Source organism: Betta splendens, chromosome 2 (assembly GCF_900634795.4).
Source record: "Betta splendens chromosome 2, fBetSpl5.4, whole genome shotgun sequence".
Lineage (NCBI taxonomy): Eukaryota > Metazoa > Chordata > Actinopteri > Anabantiformes > Osphronemidae > Betta > Betta splendens.
In genome coordinates, this window is record NC_040882.2 from 13,080,529 (window position 1) to 13,095,415 (window position 14,887).

At 43.8% G+C, this 14,887-nt stretch overlaps 2 protein-coding genes across 3 annotated transcripts; both read right to left on the reverse strand.

The window, feature by feature from the left end:
• Window positions 1-4,136: 4,136 nt before the first annotated feature.
• On the reverse strand, window positions 4,137-6,319 carry LOC129603009 (uncharacterized). Its single transcript, XM_055502390.1, has 5 exons — window positions 6,274-6,319; window positions 5,817-6,158; window positions 5,191-5,292; window positions 5,048-5,082; window positions 4,137-4,256 (listed from the first exon to the last, which is right to left on the reverse strand). The coding sequence occupies exons 1-5, from the start codon at window positions 6,317-6,319 to the stop codon at window positions 4,137-4,139; spliced, it is 645 nt and encodes a 214-aa protein (XP_055358365.1).
• A 7,201-nt stretch (window positions 6,320-13,520) lies between these two features.
• On the reverse strand, window positions 13,521-14,390 carry LOC129603812 (uncharacterized). Of its 2 annotated transcripts, XM_055506964.1 has the most exons (3): window positions 14,222-14,380; window positions 13,750-14,094; window positions 13,522-13,656 (listed from the first exon to the last, which is right to left on the reverse strand). In XM_055506964.1, exons 1-3 carry the CDS (start codon window positions 14,307-14,309, stop codon window positions 13,538-13,540), a joined length of 552 nt encoding a protein of 183 aa, XP_055362939.1. In that variant the 5' UTR covers window positions 14,310-14,380; the 3' UTR covers window positions 13,522-13,537. The 2 variants fall into 2 exon arrangements, with proteins under 2 accessions (XP_055362938.1, XP_055362939.1); XM_055506963.1 differs by having other exon boundaries at window positions 13,521-14,094; window positions 14,222-14,390.
• Window positions 14,391-14,887: the final 497 nt, after the last annotated feature.

The following is a 14,887-nucleotide window of genomic DNA, read 5'->3' on the forward strand; positions in this document are numbered from 1 at the left end:
GAGAGGAGCCAGTTGAGGTGGCTCGGGCAACTCCCTGGGGAGGATTTCCGGGCATGTTCCACCGTTAGGAGGACCCGGGGAAGACCCAGGGCACGCTGGAGGGACTATGTGTCTCGGTTGGCCTGCGAACGCCTTGGAGTCCCACCGGAAGAGCTGGAGGAAGTGTGCGAGGAGAGAGAAGTTTGGAGTTTCTTAATTAGACTGCTGCTTCCGCGACCCGGCCCCGGATAAGCGGTGGAAGGATGGATGGATGGATGGATGGATGGATGGATGGATGGATAAATGAACCCACTCATTGTTTTAATCATACCCTCGATCTTGTCCTGACATATGGGGTTGAAATTTATAATTTAATAGTTCTTCCCCAAAACCCTCTGTTATCTGACCATTTCTTATCAACTTTTGAATGCACCATAATTGACCTTGCTGCAGCTGAAAAGTTATCTTACTATAGCAGATGTTTATCTGATGACACTGTTGCATCTGTTCAAGCAGATGATTCCATGATATTTTGCCTCAATGTGTTGTAGATACACAGAGGAGAACAGTCACCTTAATCCTTATGAACAGGTTGACTGTCTTGTAGATGATGCTGCAGCTTCTCTGCGTACAATGTTAGACACAGTGGCTCCTCTGAAGAAGAAGACAGTGAATCAAAGGAGGTTAGCTCCGTGGTATAACTCAGAGATCCGCAGCCTAAAGCAGAGGACCAGACAACTAGAAAGGCAACAAACTCAATGTAAACTGCATAGCATGGAAGGACAGTCTAATAATATATAAAAAAGAACTTTGTGCTGCTACAATCGTGGCTAAAAAATTATCTGACCACCTGAGTCGGAATAACCTGTAGATTTTTAGTCAGGGTTTTAAAAGTATCATAGCACAGAAAAAGCTCTGGTTAGAGTCATTAATGCTCTTCTCTTAGCTTCAGACAATGGTCAAGTGTCCTTGTCCTGTCAGATCTTAGTGCTGCATTTGATACAATCGATCATAACAGTTTATCACAGAGACTAGAACAAAGCATTGGAATTAAAGAAACAGCATTGGGATGGTTTAAATCCTATTTGTTGAACAGATTCCAGTTTGTTTGGAGGTTAATTATAGATTCTACTGTGAGGAACCTTGGTCTCATTTTTGACCTCGGTCTCTCTATTACATCATACATTACATAAAATCTCCAGAACCGCCTACAGTACTTTCACTTTAGAACTATAGCTAGAAGCATCCTCTCCCAGAGCGATGCAGAAAAATTCATCCATGCATTTGTTACAGTACCTCTAGGCTGGAATACTGTAACTCCTTACTACTGTAGGATGTCCTAACAGCTCCTTAAAAAGCTGTTTACTGACCATATATTTTGCTATTTTTTGTTTATATGTTCTCTACCTTTCGTAGGTTTCAGACATAGAAAAATGATGACCATAATGAGGAAACCACACAGACCAGCAAGGATCACCGTCATCATGTTTGTTAATGCACCAGGGTTTTCTGCAAGAGTAACAAGTGGATTACGTGGTGGCTTCATGGTAAAGCCTACTGTAGATAGAGCAAAAGGACAGTCTAAGGTTTAGTCTCAGACTCCACGTAGCCTCATATTCCCTTTTATGAAATAATAAGATAATGTAACACAGTATATATAGTGCTGCTGTTTTTATTATTATAATTTTATATTACTAGAGTATATATAGAATATATATACTCTTCCTGATTTATGGTTTATTTAATGGTTTATTTAGCTAATCCAAAATGTGTGTGATGTTGCTGTGTTGGTGGACAGGTTAGGTTTCTGCTTTAGGGTGTGTATTCGGGAGGGTGGGGTGGTGGGGTAAGGGGTGCAACCAGCTGCTGAAACCAAGTAAATCTGTTAAGTAAACGATCGGAGCAAAAAAATAAATAAAAAAAATAAATAAGAAGCATGGATGTACCTTAGGCTAACACATTCATAACTAAACAATTTTTGTACTGTGGTTTACCTTGGAGATTAATACTAATACCAATAAGATATGTGCACATACTAATACAAACATATACATACAATATACATACATATGTGCATTATTATACATATCCCATACTACTTAATAAAAGTCATGACATACAACACCACAAATTCCATATTCACACATTATTCATATTGGTAGTGATAAGTATCAGTAATACTTACAGTTGGATTTGGAAAGTGTCCCACTACAAGGTTAGTAAGGCTGTAGCTTAACATTATTCACCCAAAGGCTGAGGCAGACGTTGGTGCATGAACAATGCCACTTGTGGAAGCCAGGGTGATGTGAGGGGCTCGGCCATTACGCCCATCCAGCAAGCAGAGGAAGGAATCCCAGCAGCCAGGGAGCCCACACACCTTCAGTTCCAGGAGGGCAGGTGTTGCGACCCAAGCCGCCCACACAGAGCCCCCCAGGCAGAGCTGCAGCAGCCACAGAGACAGCACCCGAGGTCAGAGTGAGGGTCGGCCTGAAAGAGTAGAGCCCGAGGACCCACGGTTTGTAGGGAGCCCGCCAGAAGATGCCCCCACGCCCAGAGTGGGGCACACCCCCAGTCCACCACCCCCACGAACGGAGCGGGGCCTACCCCATCGGCCCGACCTCATCCCCTGGCGCCACAGCGGCCTGCAGCACAAGGCCAGCAATTGGTGGGGTCAGCAGAAAAGAGACCACCCAGGCAGAAGATCATCGTACCCTGGGCGGAAAACCGGACCCCCCACACTTCAATCGCACCACACGCATACCAACTCACACAAACACAGACGCATACACCCACCCACATATGCAACACACATCATCACATCAACACACACACACACCATGGACTCTCTCACAACCAACTAGTCAATCATACGTGAACCAATGCACTCTCAGATACATTCTCGCACCCACACCATTCGCTTGATCACATTCGTGGGGAGGGTAGGTCTCCGGCCTGCCGTCCATGTGGCCCCAGGCAGGGACCGCAGCTCCTCCCGAGCCCCGACTAACCCCCCCAACCCGGGGGAGGCAGAGGGCAGCAGAAAAAGGTACCCCAGAACCCTGCAACCCAGCTTGGACGTGAGTGTGTGGAACTAAAGTGCACTGAAGGTGGGTGACACCTCCAGGAGCACAACCGCTGGCTGACGGTGTGTATATAATTATTAACTGAGTGATGGTATTATCACTATGGTTTATTGTGTCAAATATAGTTTGACTGACCCCTCACACTTACAGCCACTGCAGGTTCTATATTTGAAATGCTCCATAAATATATATTTTGACTGACTGGAAAGTGACATTATGATACAATGTCATGAATTCACAGAGACTCCTGTTGTGTCACATGCCTTTGCCTTTAATGATGTCTTGAATGTTGATGTGAAGGTGAAGCAGATGTGTTTGTGGAAGGATTAAAATTAAGCACAATGAGCCAAAAGAACTATTATTTATTTCAGTTTCTTTTCACCTTTTATCCATTGCACACTCACAAAGAAACAGACACTGACGTGATAAAGCATCAGTTCCTGTTCTTGTGGTGGCAGCTAACAGTACGTAACATTTGTTTCCATCTCTCTCTGTGGTGCTGGCCTGTGGAATCTCATTCTTGCTGCCTGGTTATTTCAGGTCAGAGGTTATACCCTACAGTACATAGCACATCTACAGTATGATTGGCAGCATTCTGTACAAAACATATAATACAACAGAACATGCAAAAAAAAGTTGTTTAGCCCAAATTATTTAGATGATCAATTTTAATGTCTAATGACATTTAACACTGTAGGATTTAATCCAAAACAAAACAAACCACAATGAACTCTGCCTGTGTTATAATATTGTCATTGTTATTACAGTATACTGTTTTTTTAAAACAATCTAAAAAAGAAGCTTCTTTGCTTGCAGCAACTTGCAGTTGCTCTTAGAAAACACTGCACCGTGCACACGTCAACCCACAAACCATGTCCGTCCCAAACAAGTCTGATAGTTATTGTTGTTTACTGAACTGTAGGACATGAGGCAAAAAAGACAACACACTGACGAGAGAGACAAATAAAAGTAACCAGACGTAATAAACTTATTTCATGGATTTTACCCCAACTACACGTTAAACCATGTTACGCGATTTCTGTGAAGAAGTCTCTCTATCTGTCTGAGTTGATCTCATCTAGCAGCAGAGTACACCACGTTTGGCTCCAGCTGTCTTTTTGATGCGTATCTGTGGTTTCTTGGCTTTGTCTGGAAACTCAGGGCTGCATAGTGCAGGTCATTGGAGCCCAGATTCTGTAAAATAACAATGTTGAGAATCAGATGTTTCAAGCTTTGGTTTCACATCACCTCTAATTGCATTATCCAATTTACGATTATACGGGTGCTTTCACACCTTAATTTGTTTGCAGTGGGGAGCACTATCACCTCATAGCGAGAAGTGCTTGGGTTCGATTCCAGGGGCCCCCCGGGACACGGGGATTTTGCATGTTCTCCCTGTGTTTGCGTGGATAGGTTAATTGGCTACTATACATTCGACCCCCAGTCGCAGCTAGCTAGTAGTAAATGGATAGATGGTCTGAATCAGCTGATGAGTTTGTAAAATTGTAGCAAATGGTTTGGTTTTGTTTCCCACGTCACTTTGACCTACGCAAGAACATTCTCTTTGCTTATGTGGTCAGTTGTGTCTGCCATAGGAACTAAAAACTAAATATGGGAAGAAGGTGTGTTGTGGACTACTGCACGCTTCTGTGACAAGAAAGAGACAGTTGTTCGATGGTGGTCAACCTATGCGGGCTGGTCTTCGCCCCGTTTATTACCTTGCTTGCATTTTTCACTTCAAGCAAACCCGTTTGAAAATGAAGGCTGGTTAAGGATGGAAAACAATACACTGATGCACTTGATCACGTGATTCATGGCCTTTGATATCGTTTTGGTTCGGTTTGCTTTGATGAATATGATGATTTTGTCAAACTATATCCTATAAGTGTGAAAGCACTCTAATGAAATACATAAATCACATTAACAATGTTTGATCATAATAATAATAATAATACACATATGAGTAAAGTCATAAATGTGCAAACCTCACTTCCCTTTGGTTGTTGGTCCTTAGTAAAAGCTAAACAAAACAAGAGAAAAGTACGGTTGATTATTATAATTCTAATTGATTCTAGTGTGTTTCCATTAGGTTTATGTAAGATAGAAGGGGCCATGGAGGCAACATTACCTGTCTGAAGCTTCCTGACTTTAATCGATAGAGCAATGATGACCACAGAGAGAACAACACACAGACCAGCAAGGATTACAGCTGTCATTCCTTCACTTCTTCCTGCAAAAACAGTAACAGGGCCACCCATGTACAATCTAGTAGACCCACCACACAAGTCAGCAAAATCGAAAATACAATAAACAAGAATGCTCAAAAACCTGCTTATCTAATTAATTATTATTTGTTATTATTTTATATTATTAATTATTATTTTTATCATTTAATGGTAATTATGGTAATGGTAATTGTCTGTTAATTTATTTTAACAGACAAATTCATCTGTAAATCTGCAGGTTGTTACCGTAAGTGACTAGCTCATAAGTGGCTCCTACCAAGATACAAGACTAGCAAATAAATTAAAATGCTACACATTGTATTTAATTAAATCACACAGAAGGACAATCTTACTTTCAGTCTCAGAATCTACATCTTCCTCAAGCTGATCATTACCTTTTAGCAAAAAGATAAAATAATGTGATACATATTATTCTTTCTATTTATTAATGTCTTAATATTGTGGTTAATATAAAGTGCAAAATATTTTGAAGAATTGCATTGTTACTTAGATGTAACTACTTTCTTACCTTGAACTATTAAATGTGTTGTACTGGGAATGACTGTATGTGAATCTATGTAAATTCCACAGAAGTAAAGTCCAGAGTCTGAGAATTCTGTTGACTTGATCTTAAGGAAAAGAGTAGAGACGTTGGAGCTCATTTCAAATCGATTTTTAAATCCATCACAGTTTGAAGCTTTGCCATTCGCATCAAACATGGAGGAGATGCAGCGTGGCTTGGTTCTGTTGACCACTCTGAACCACTCTGTATAAGTTGGCCCTTTGGAAATGTTGGAGCAGAGCAGTGTGACATTTTGACCACGCTGGACTTCGACAATGTGAGTCTCAGAGCTTGAAACACAGATCCAGTCTGTAACAAACAAAAAGACAGTGTAGCAATAACATATGTACAGTAATGAATTTAAAGTTTAGTTAAAGGTGTATTAGTGATCAGCAGAGCATAATATTCTAACACAGATACTTACTGCAGGCGTAGAGAAGTAAAGCTGATACTGACGTAAAGTTCCTCATCGTGCAAACTGTAAACCCGTCTTAAAGCAAACGACTTTATACTGTGTAAGTGGCCTCATGAAAAGGGGTGGGGTGTAGTTCATATTGGGTTGCACTAAGTGTTTACAATGCTAGTTAGACATCGCTGTAGCTGTTGTGAGTCAGCTTCCACGCCGCCAGAGGTCACTCCAACTCACTTTTTGTATTAGTACTCTCTTGGTTGGTTCTTTGTCTTTTCATTTCCTGCTATGTCATTTCCTGTTATTAGTTTGATTAGTGTGTTAAGTTCCTAGTTTGAGTTCAGTCTTGGTCGATTTGTCATAGTTGTCACACCGTTTGCAGATGTCCTGGCCCTGTTTGTGCTGTCCTGTGTTTTGTTAAATGTCTGGTGTTGTAAGTCATTTAGTAACTTTCTATGTTTAGTTCATTGAGTATTCAGCAGACTTGTATGTTTACCTGCATAGCAGTGATTTTCAGTTAGTTATTATTTCTTTATTCATTAATTTTCATTAAATCATATTATTGTTACATAGTAGTGTACATGACTGTTGTACCGTTTGGGTCCTCTACTCCAGTTATGTTCGTAGGTCTCTGCAGCCTGTTCTCTGCTTATTGGGAGCCTGTTTCAAGTGTAGTTTGTCTAGAGGTTGTAACATAACATAGTTTGTCCTAACGGTGTTAATAATACTGATAGTTTCACTAAGCAGCCTTGAGGGAAACCAGTGCTCAATTCGATAGACTTAATGTAGATGTTTATATAAAAAAATCAGGTTTAAATGTGTCAGTCAGTTTTACAGATGTTGGTGATGAAGCCATAGGATCTTGTGCACACAGCTGTTTTTCCTCTTCTTGCGTGGTACTTGTTTTATAAAGTATTATAATTACTCAATCAGACTTGCAGGAGTTCAGTCTAAGAGGCACTGCTCAGCAAACACAAATTATTAACAGTACATACATAAAGTCTCAAATGTACAGGTAGCAGTAGCCATGAACTATTATGCAGTATCATTTGAGTTTTTAAGAAGTTCCTTGGCTTTGTTAAAACTGCACCTGTGTTACGCTGTACCATGTTACTGAGGCACATGTGCCTCATCCCAAATGCACACTGTAGAAGATGTATATACACACACTCCATTCTCACCCGCGGGTGGTCTCATCCACTTTCCAAGCTCGGGTCCTCAGGGAGCTTGAGGGTTCTGCGCAGTATCCTTGCTGTTCCTAGGACTGCACTTTTCTGGACTGAGATGTCGGATGTTATTCCAGGGATCTGTTGTAGCCATTCCTCCAATTTGGGGGTCACTGCCCCCAGTGCTCCAATCACCACAGGCACCACTGTGGCCTTCACCTTCCAAGCCTTCTCCAGTTCTTCTCTGAGCCCTTGGTATTTCTCTAGTTTCTCATGTTCCTTTTTCCTGATGTTGCCATCGCTTGGTATTGCCACATCCACCACTACGGCTTTCCTCTGCTCTTTATCCACCACCACAATGTCTGGTTGGTTCGCCATTACCATTCTGTCAGTCTGGATCTGGAAGTCCCACAGGATCTTGGCTCGCTCGTTCTCTACCACCTTGGGAGGTGTTTCCCACTTTGACCTTGGGGTTTCCAGTACATACTCTGCGCAGATGTTCCTGTATACTATGCCAGCCACTTGGTTATGGCGTTCCATGTATGCTTTCCCTGCCAGCATCTTACACCCTGCAGTTATGTGCTGGACCGTCTCAGGGGCCTGTTTGCACAGTCTACACCTTTGGTCTTGTCTGGTGTGGTAGATCTGGGCCTCTATGGCTCTGGTGCTCAGGGCCTGCTCCTGTGCAGCCACGATGAGTGCCTCTGTGCTGTCCTTCAGCCCAGCCCTTTCAAGCCATTGGTAGGATTTGTTGAGATCAGCCACTTCAGTTATGTTCCGGTGGTCCCAGGCAACAAACAGCTACGCCCTGCCAGTGATCAGATACCCTGCGGGAATAATAAGGTGGCCAAAAGAAGAGATACAGACCACAGATGTTAAGACACGAAAGCTCCTCACCATGCATGGAGGGTTCCACCTCAAATCCAGCGCCCTGAGACTGTACGTTAGCCGCAAGGAAGGAGGCCGAGGACTAGTGAGCGTGAGAGCCACTATCCAGGGTGAAACGTCCAAGATCCATAAGCACATCAAGGATAAGACCCCGACAGATGACGTGCTGAGTGAATGTCTCAGGCAGTGGAGAACAGAGGATGAGATGCTGGAAGAGGGACCATCATGGGAGGACAAGCCCTTACACGGGATGTACCACCGGAACATAACTGAAGTGGCTGATCTCAACAAATCCTACCAATGGCTTGAAAGGGCTGGGCTGAAGGACAGCACAGAGGCACTCATCCTGGCTGCACAGGAGCAGGCCCTGAGCACCAGAGCCATAGAGGCCCAGATCTACCACACCAGACAAGACCCAAGGTGTAGACTGTGCAAAGAGGCCCCTGAGACGGTCCAGCACATAACTGCAGGGTGTAAGATGCTGGCAGGGAAAGCATACATGGAACGCCATAACCAAGAACGAGCGAGCCAAGATCCTGTGGGACTTCCAGATCCAGACTGACAGAATGGTAATGGCGAACCAACCAGACATTGTGGTGGTGGATAAAGGGCAGAGGAAAGCCGTAGTGGTGGATGTGGCAATACCAAGCAATGGCAACATCAGGAAAAAGGAACATGAGAAACTAGAGAAATACCAAGGGCTCAGAGAAGAACTGGAGAAGGCTTGGAAGGTGAAGGCCACAGTGGTACCTGTGGTGATCGGAGCACTTGGGGCAGTGACCCCCAAACTGGAGGAGTGGCTACAACAGATCCCTGGAAAAACATCCGAAATCTCAGTCCAGAAAAGTGCAGTCCTAGGAACAGCAAGGATACTGCGCAGAACCCTCAAGCTCCCTGGCCTCTGGTAGAGGACCCGATTGGAAAGTGGATGAGACCACCCGCGGAGGGTGAGAATAGAGTGGTATATATATATATATATATATATATATATATATATATATATATATATATATATATATATATATATATATATATATATATATATATATATATATATATATATATATAACATACAGTAGTTTATATAGTCACAGCAAAACAACATGCTTTAAAACTTACAAACATTAAACCACTTTGCTCAGTATTTTTTCCTTAGGCTAACAGTAGTGTTTTGCTGCCACCTAATGTAAAGAACTTCCACCTATCCATTTTAGTCTAGTCCCATGCAGGATTACGGAGATCCTGGAGCCTATCCCAGCTAGCTGAGGGCGAGAGGCAGGGTAAACCCTACAGTGGTAGCGGTTTACCCTGCCTCTGCCTAGCTTTTTTACTGCAGTACCGACGCGTTGCCCCGGTGCAGCGGGTGCATCGCTGACTAAAGATTTTTAACGGATGAAAAAATCAGGACGTTAGTCTCGTTTTAACCACCAGGCGGCGCAGCGTTGATTAGAAGCCTCCAAAGCACTACAGCGTAACTGTGTCATGTTCTATGCCACTTCCTGTTTTTATGTTGTAGTACTTCCTGTTCTCAGTTCAGTTGTTCACTCCCCGGATCATTTAGCACACCTGTCAGCAATTAGTTTATCAAGCACCGGTATTTAGTCTTCACCTCACACACACTCTAGCCGCCAGATTGTCAAGTCCAGTACTTCTATCCAGCTTTTTTTGTATTGTCTCTTGTGTATTGATCCCGATTACCCTGACCGCCGAATCCTGTCTGAACCTTGCCTGTACTTTCGCCTGGATAAGAACCCTGCTTGATCATTTGACCGTGAGTTTGCCTAGTCCTTGTCTGTACCGTCGCCGTGCTCTTCTGTGTACTGAACCCTGCCTGTTTATTGGACCTGAGATTGCCTGCTCCTTGACTGTGCCCTTAAGACCGTGCTCCTCTGTGTATGACCTGGACCGTTTGACGCTGATTGTGGAAATAAAACCTGAATTCAATCTCAACACGTCTGTGTACTGTGCATGTGGGTCCGACGTCTGCCCAAGCCTGACAAACTGAGGTCCGACTGTTCATTTCGACCTGTAACTCACATTTATTACACCAAACCTATTTTACTATTACATTTTTACTATTAAGTATTTGTTGTGTGCTCAAATGTGGGGAGTGTGAAGGGCAACAACTTGTTGATGGCTTAGTTATTTTCTGTTCACTGCAAAGTTATAATCGTTCTGTCTAGTTTAGAACAGACCTGCTCCACAGCAGCAAAACGTTCTTGTTTTCATTCTCCTCAGCTTTTTCTTGTCTTTGAATAGCAGGCGTCTTTTAAGAATATGTACACAAACATTGTCTTCAGATAATTCCATGATTATGGGTAGTGGTTTAATAAATATAATTTGAATGCGCATGGCCAAGTAAAGACGTAGAGCACAGTCCATCTGTGACTACAGCCGCTTATTTAGGTTTTAGACTTCCACAACTTGTTAATAAATGTTTTCCAGTAGTCGTACGGTAGATTTTACATAAATAACCGTAATAATCGTAGGAATTTGTGTCGTTCTCTCATTACCTCTGTTTATAATTTGTTGGAGACATCAAACTCCTAAAAGTTAAAAGCTAAAAGCTCCGTGGGAGACTGGGTAGCATCGGGCGGCGTGATCAGCTGCAGGTCTAAGACTCATTAATGCAGCAAGTAGTTTGTTCTACATGTTTACTCTGCAAGAGTAAACGTATGTATTTATCGTAACTTTCTAGCAGTTCGACATTCGTTTAAAATATGCAGTGCATTTTAACACTAGAACTACTAAAGGACGTACACCTTTACATATACCCCTAACAACGTCTGGGTGTTCATTTGTCCGGCACGCTCCAGCTGGCACCCTGCCAAGAGCCGCTTTTGTTACGTAAAGAGGGCCATCACCAACGCACTCTGTGGGGTGGGACGCATGGGCTTGCTGACCCTGCTGCTGCCTGCAAGGCAGAGCAGGGTTCCTACTCAGGTTCCTATGAGTCTATGAGTGACATCCACTGTTACAATGTTCCACCGCGTGTAACGTTACCGAAAATTACAGAAAAGACGACAGTACACCCATCTAGTTTTAACATATGTGGAATTAAAATATATTATAAACCAAAAAACGCTTGAAAGCGTTTCGTTTTTTTCACATACATACAGTACTGTAGATACTATTTCTTTGTTCATTCATTTTTAGACGCGTTTTGCGGAACAACTGAATCTGGACCAGTCCAAACTCTTCTGTCACTGCAATTGACATTTCAAGTGACCTCTTTCAGGGCTGTTAGAATAAAACACTACATAGTATCAGAAAGGCCTCAATTTTTTTTCAGAGTTACCACTATTGGCTAGAAGACTGGTTTCATGGGATGCTTTGCAGTTTTTATTGCATTAGTCATCACACTCATCCACAAATCTGGGGGCTCCCTCCAGGGGGCTAGTGGATGGAGCCTTCACTTTAATGGCTCTTTCTGCTGGACCCCTCGGGGAAATGGCGATCTCCCAAAGTTCCTCATACCTAGCCACATACACATACATTTAGGGCCGGGCGTGGGCTCTTTCACTGGGGCCTGGGGGTGCGGCCAGTTGTGGCTTCGCTTACTGGCCCTGGTGGAGAGATCACCACCCAGTTTTAACTGCACAATAGACATTTAGGGTGAGGGGACACACCGTCAGCCAGCGGTCGTGCTCCTGGAGGTGTCCCCCACTTTCAGTGCACTCTAGTTCCACACACTCACTTCTAAGCTGGGTTGCAGGGTTCTGGGGTGCCGGGGCTCGGGAAAAGCTGCGGTCCCTGCCTGGGGCCAAATGGGCGGCGGGCCGGAGACCTACCCTCCCTACAAATGAGATCAAGCGAATGGTGTGGGTGCGAGAATGTATCTGAGAGTGCATGTGTTCAAGTTCGTTGTGAGAGTTTGTGGCAGTGTGTGTTGATGTACGTGTGGGTGTGGGTGTGCATCTGTGTGAGTGTGTATGTGTGTGGTGCGGTCAGAGTGTGGGGGGTCCCATTTTCCGCCCAGGGTACGTGAATCTGCTGCCTGAGTGGTCTCTTTTCTGCTGACCCCCAGAAAGAGATCAGGGGTGGTGCCAGGGGATATGGTTGGGTCGATGGAGGAGGCCCCGCTCCGCTCGTGGGCGGGTGGTGGACTGGGGGTATGCCCCACTCTGGGCGCGGGGGCATCTCCTGGCGGGCTCCCTACGGGCCATGGGTCCTAGGGCTCTATTCTCTCAGTCCGACCCTCCGACTGGGGGGAGTGTTTGCCCCTGGTTCTCGTGGGGCGGACAGCGTTGACCCACGGTGGCCCACTCTGACCTCGGGTGCTGTCTCTGTGGCTGCTGCAGCTCTGCCTGGGGGGCTCTGTGTGAGCGGCTTGGGTCGCAACACCTGCCCTCCTGGAACTGAAGGTGTGTGGGCTCGCTGGCTGCTAGAGTTCTCCCCTCTGCTCGTTGGCTGGGTGTAGCGTTGTAGTGGCTGAGCTCCTCCCATCACCCTGGCTTTCACAAGTGGCATTGTTTATGTACCAAAGTCTGCCTCACCCTTTGGGTGAACAATATTAAGCTTCAGCTTTACTAACCTTGTAGTGGGACACTCAACATCTGAGCTGATAAACAGGCTTTCCAAACCCAATTGTAAGTATTACTGATACTTATCACTACCAATATCAATAATGTGTGAATATGGAAATCGTGGTGTTGAATGTCATGACTTTTATTAAGCAGTATGGGATATGTATAACAATGCATATGTGTATGTATATGATATGTACAGTATATGTTTGTATGAGTATGTGCACATACCTTAACACTATTATTGGTATTAGTATTAATCTCCAAGGTAAACGACAGTACAACAGTTGTTTAGTTATGAATCTGTTAGCCTAAGGTACATCCCTGCTTGTTTATTTTGCACCGATTGTTTGCTTAAATGATTTGCTTGGTTTCAGCAGCTGGACGTTGAACTAACAAAAAAAAAATAAGACTGGTCTAATGGAATCCAGATGCAACACATCAGTGTCTATAGATTATTACTTGTACTTTTTCACTTCAACTCTGAAAACAGTGTTTTATCCATTTTCATTCTGTCCCTCTTCTCAAAATAAATGTGGTTGTGTTTTCTTCTTTTCTGCAGAAAGTCTGTTGAGTGGAGTCAGAATTAACATTCTGCAATAAGAGAGAGACAGATTTCACACAGATAAGCCTTGATAATGAGTTGATCACAACCAATACAGTGGCTGACACGTGATGAAAAGGTAATGATACCAACTCTTATACAGCACCTGACTGAAACCCCTTTCTGACAACAAGGACAACAATGACCTTTGTGACGACGACAGTCACAGTGCTGAGGATCAGCGTCATCAGGGTTGTTTCTTCACCAGACTCTTCTACAAAAAGGATGCTCAGAATAAACTGTGCTGTAGAACCATACACCAATTGTTGGGAGAGAACGTCTTCATAAAACAATGCCCCAACCATACCTTGAACATGTAAATATGTTGAACTGACAATCACAGAGTGTTTGTTTATGTAATATCCACAAAAGTACAGCCCAGAGTCAGACGCGTCCACATGCTTAATTTTGAAAAAGAGAGTGGACACGTTGGATGTCGCTTCGAATTTGCTCTGTTCGTGCTGCCCACAGAATGATGCGGGTTCATTGGCGCTGTACATGTAGGAAATGCAGCGAGGCTGGGTTCTGTTATATAGTTTGAACCAGATTATCTGAGTAGGGGAACTGCTAAAATTGGAGCAGAGCAGCGAGAGATTTACACCAGACCGAATATCCACAGTGCGAAACTCAGAGTCCGAGACGGAGACGTAACCTGAAAAAGACAAGTTCAGTTCAGGGAGATGTGGCTTTTACCTTAGAAGCCATGACATACACATAAACACTCAATGTGACAGCTAAATGCAGCCTAGTTATTATTTTTAAATCAATAGATTACTTACTGAGGCCGCAGAGAAGAAGAGGTGTGATTATAGTGGCTTTCATCTTACTGTAAAGATGCTTAAAACGAGTTCCACCACTACCAGACATAATAACACAATAGGCTGCGAATCGTTCGGGCTGTGTTTAGTTTAATGACACCTCCAACGAAGAGGCGTAGTTTGTGCTCTTTGTGTTCCTTTGTGGGCCAGTGGTCACGTCAGCAGCCAGTGCTGCTGTTGTGGTTGAAAGTTAGGGCCATTATGTTGCTGAAACTGTTCAGTTGAGCTGTTTTATCAGGTAGTTGTAAGAAGAGTCAACAAGATGATTACCTGGACATGCAGCATGTGCAGCACCTGTCGTTTGCTTCTGAACATTTAATTCATCATTGCCTTTCTGTTTATTATGAGCTCAGCTTCTTTTCCTCAGTCTTTCATGACTTACCCTTCCCACCTGCTCCACCTGTACTTTGTGAGCTGCATTAGACACATTACGCTGCTGTCTCAGTTTAATGGTAAATGCTTCCGGTTGTGTGAGTATGAGCTCGCACATCCTCTGCTGCGTGTGGTTTTATTGCAGAGCTAAAGGCCAGTGCTGCTGTGGCTTTCGATTTGGGTCTCAAACTCAACGTTCACACCACAGTAGAATACAAGGGGAGTGGGCATGTGTTTGAAACGCAACTAGGACAG

Excerpts from the sequence above, each read along its gene's own strand:
- LOC129603009 (XM_055502390.1), bottom strand. The coding sequence starts at position 6,319 with ATGAGGAACTTTACGTCAGTATCAGCTTTACTTCTCTACGCCTGCA. Across the intron at positions 5,083-5,190 it reads AGTCAGGAAGCTTCAGACAG|CTTTTACTAAGGACCAACAA; the intron begins GTAATGTTGCCT and ends TGTTTTGTTTAG. Across the intron at positions 4,257-5,047 it reads AACAACCAAAGGGAAGTGAG|AATCTGGGCTCCAATGACCT; the intron begins GTTTGCACATTT and ends GTTATTTTACAG.
- LOC129603812 (XM_055506963.1), bottom strand. The coding sequence starts at position 14,309 with ATGTCTGGTAGTGGTGGAACTCGTTTTAAGCATCTTTACAGTAAGATG. Across the intron at positions 14,095-14,221 it reads TCTTCTTCTCTGCGGCCTCA|GTTACGTCTCCGTCTCGGAC; the intron begins GTAAGTAATCTA and ends TGTCTTTTTCAG.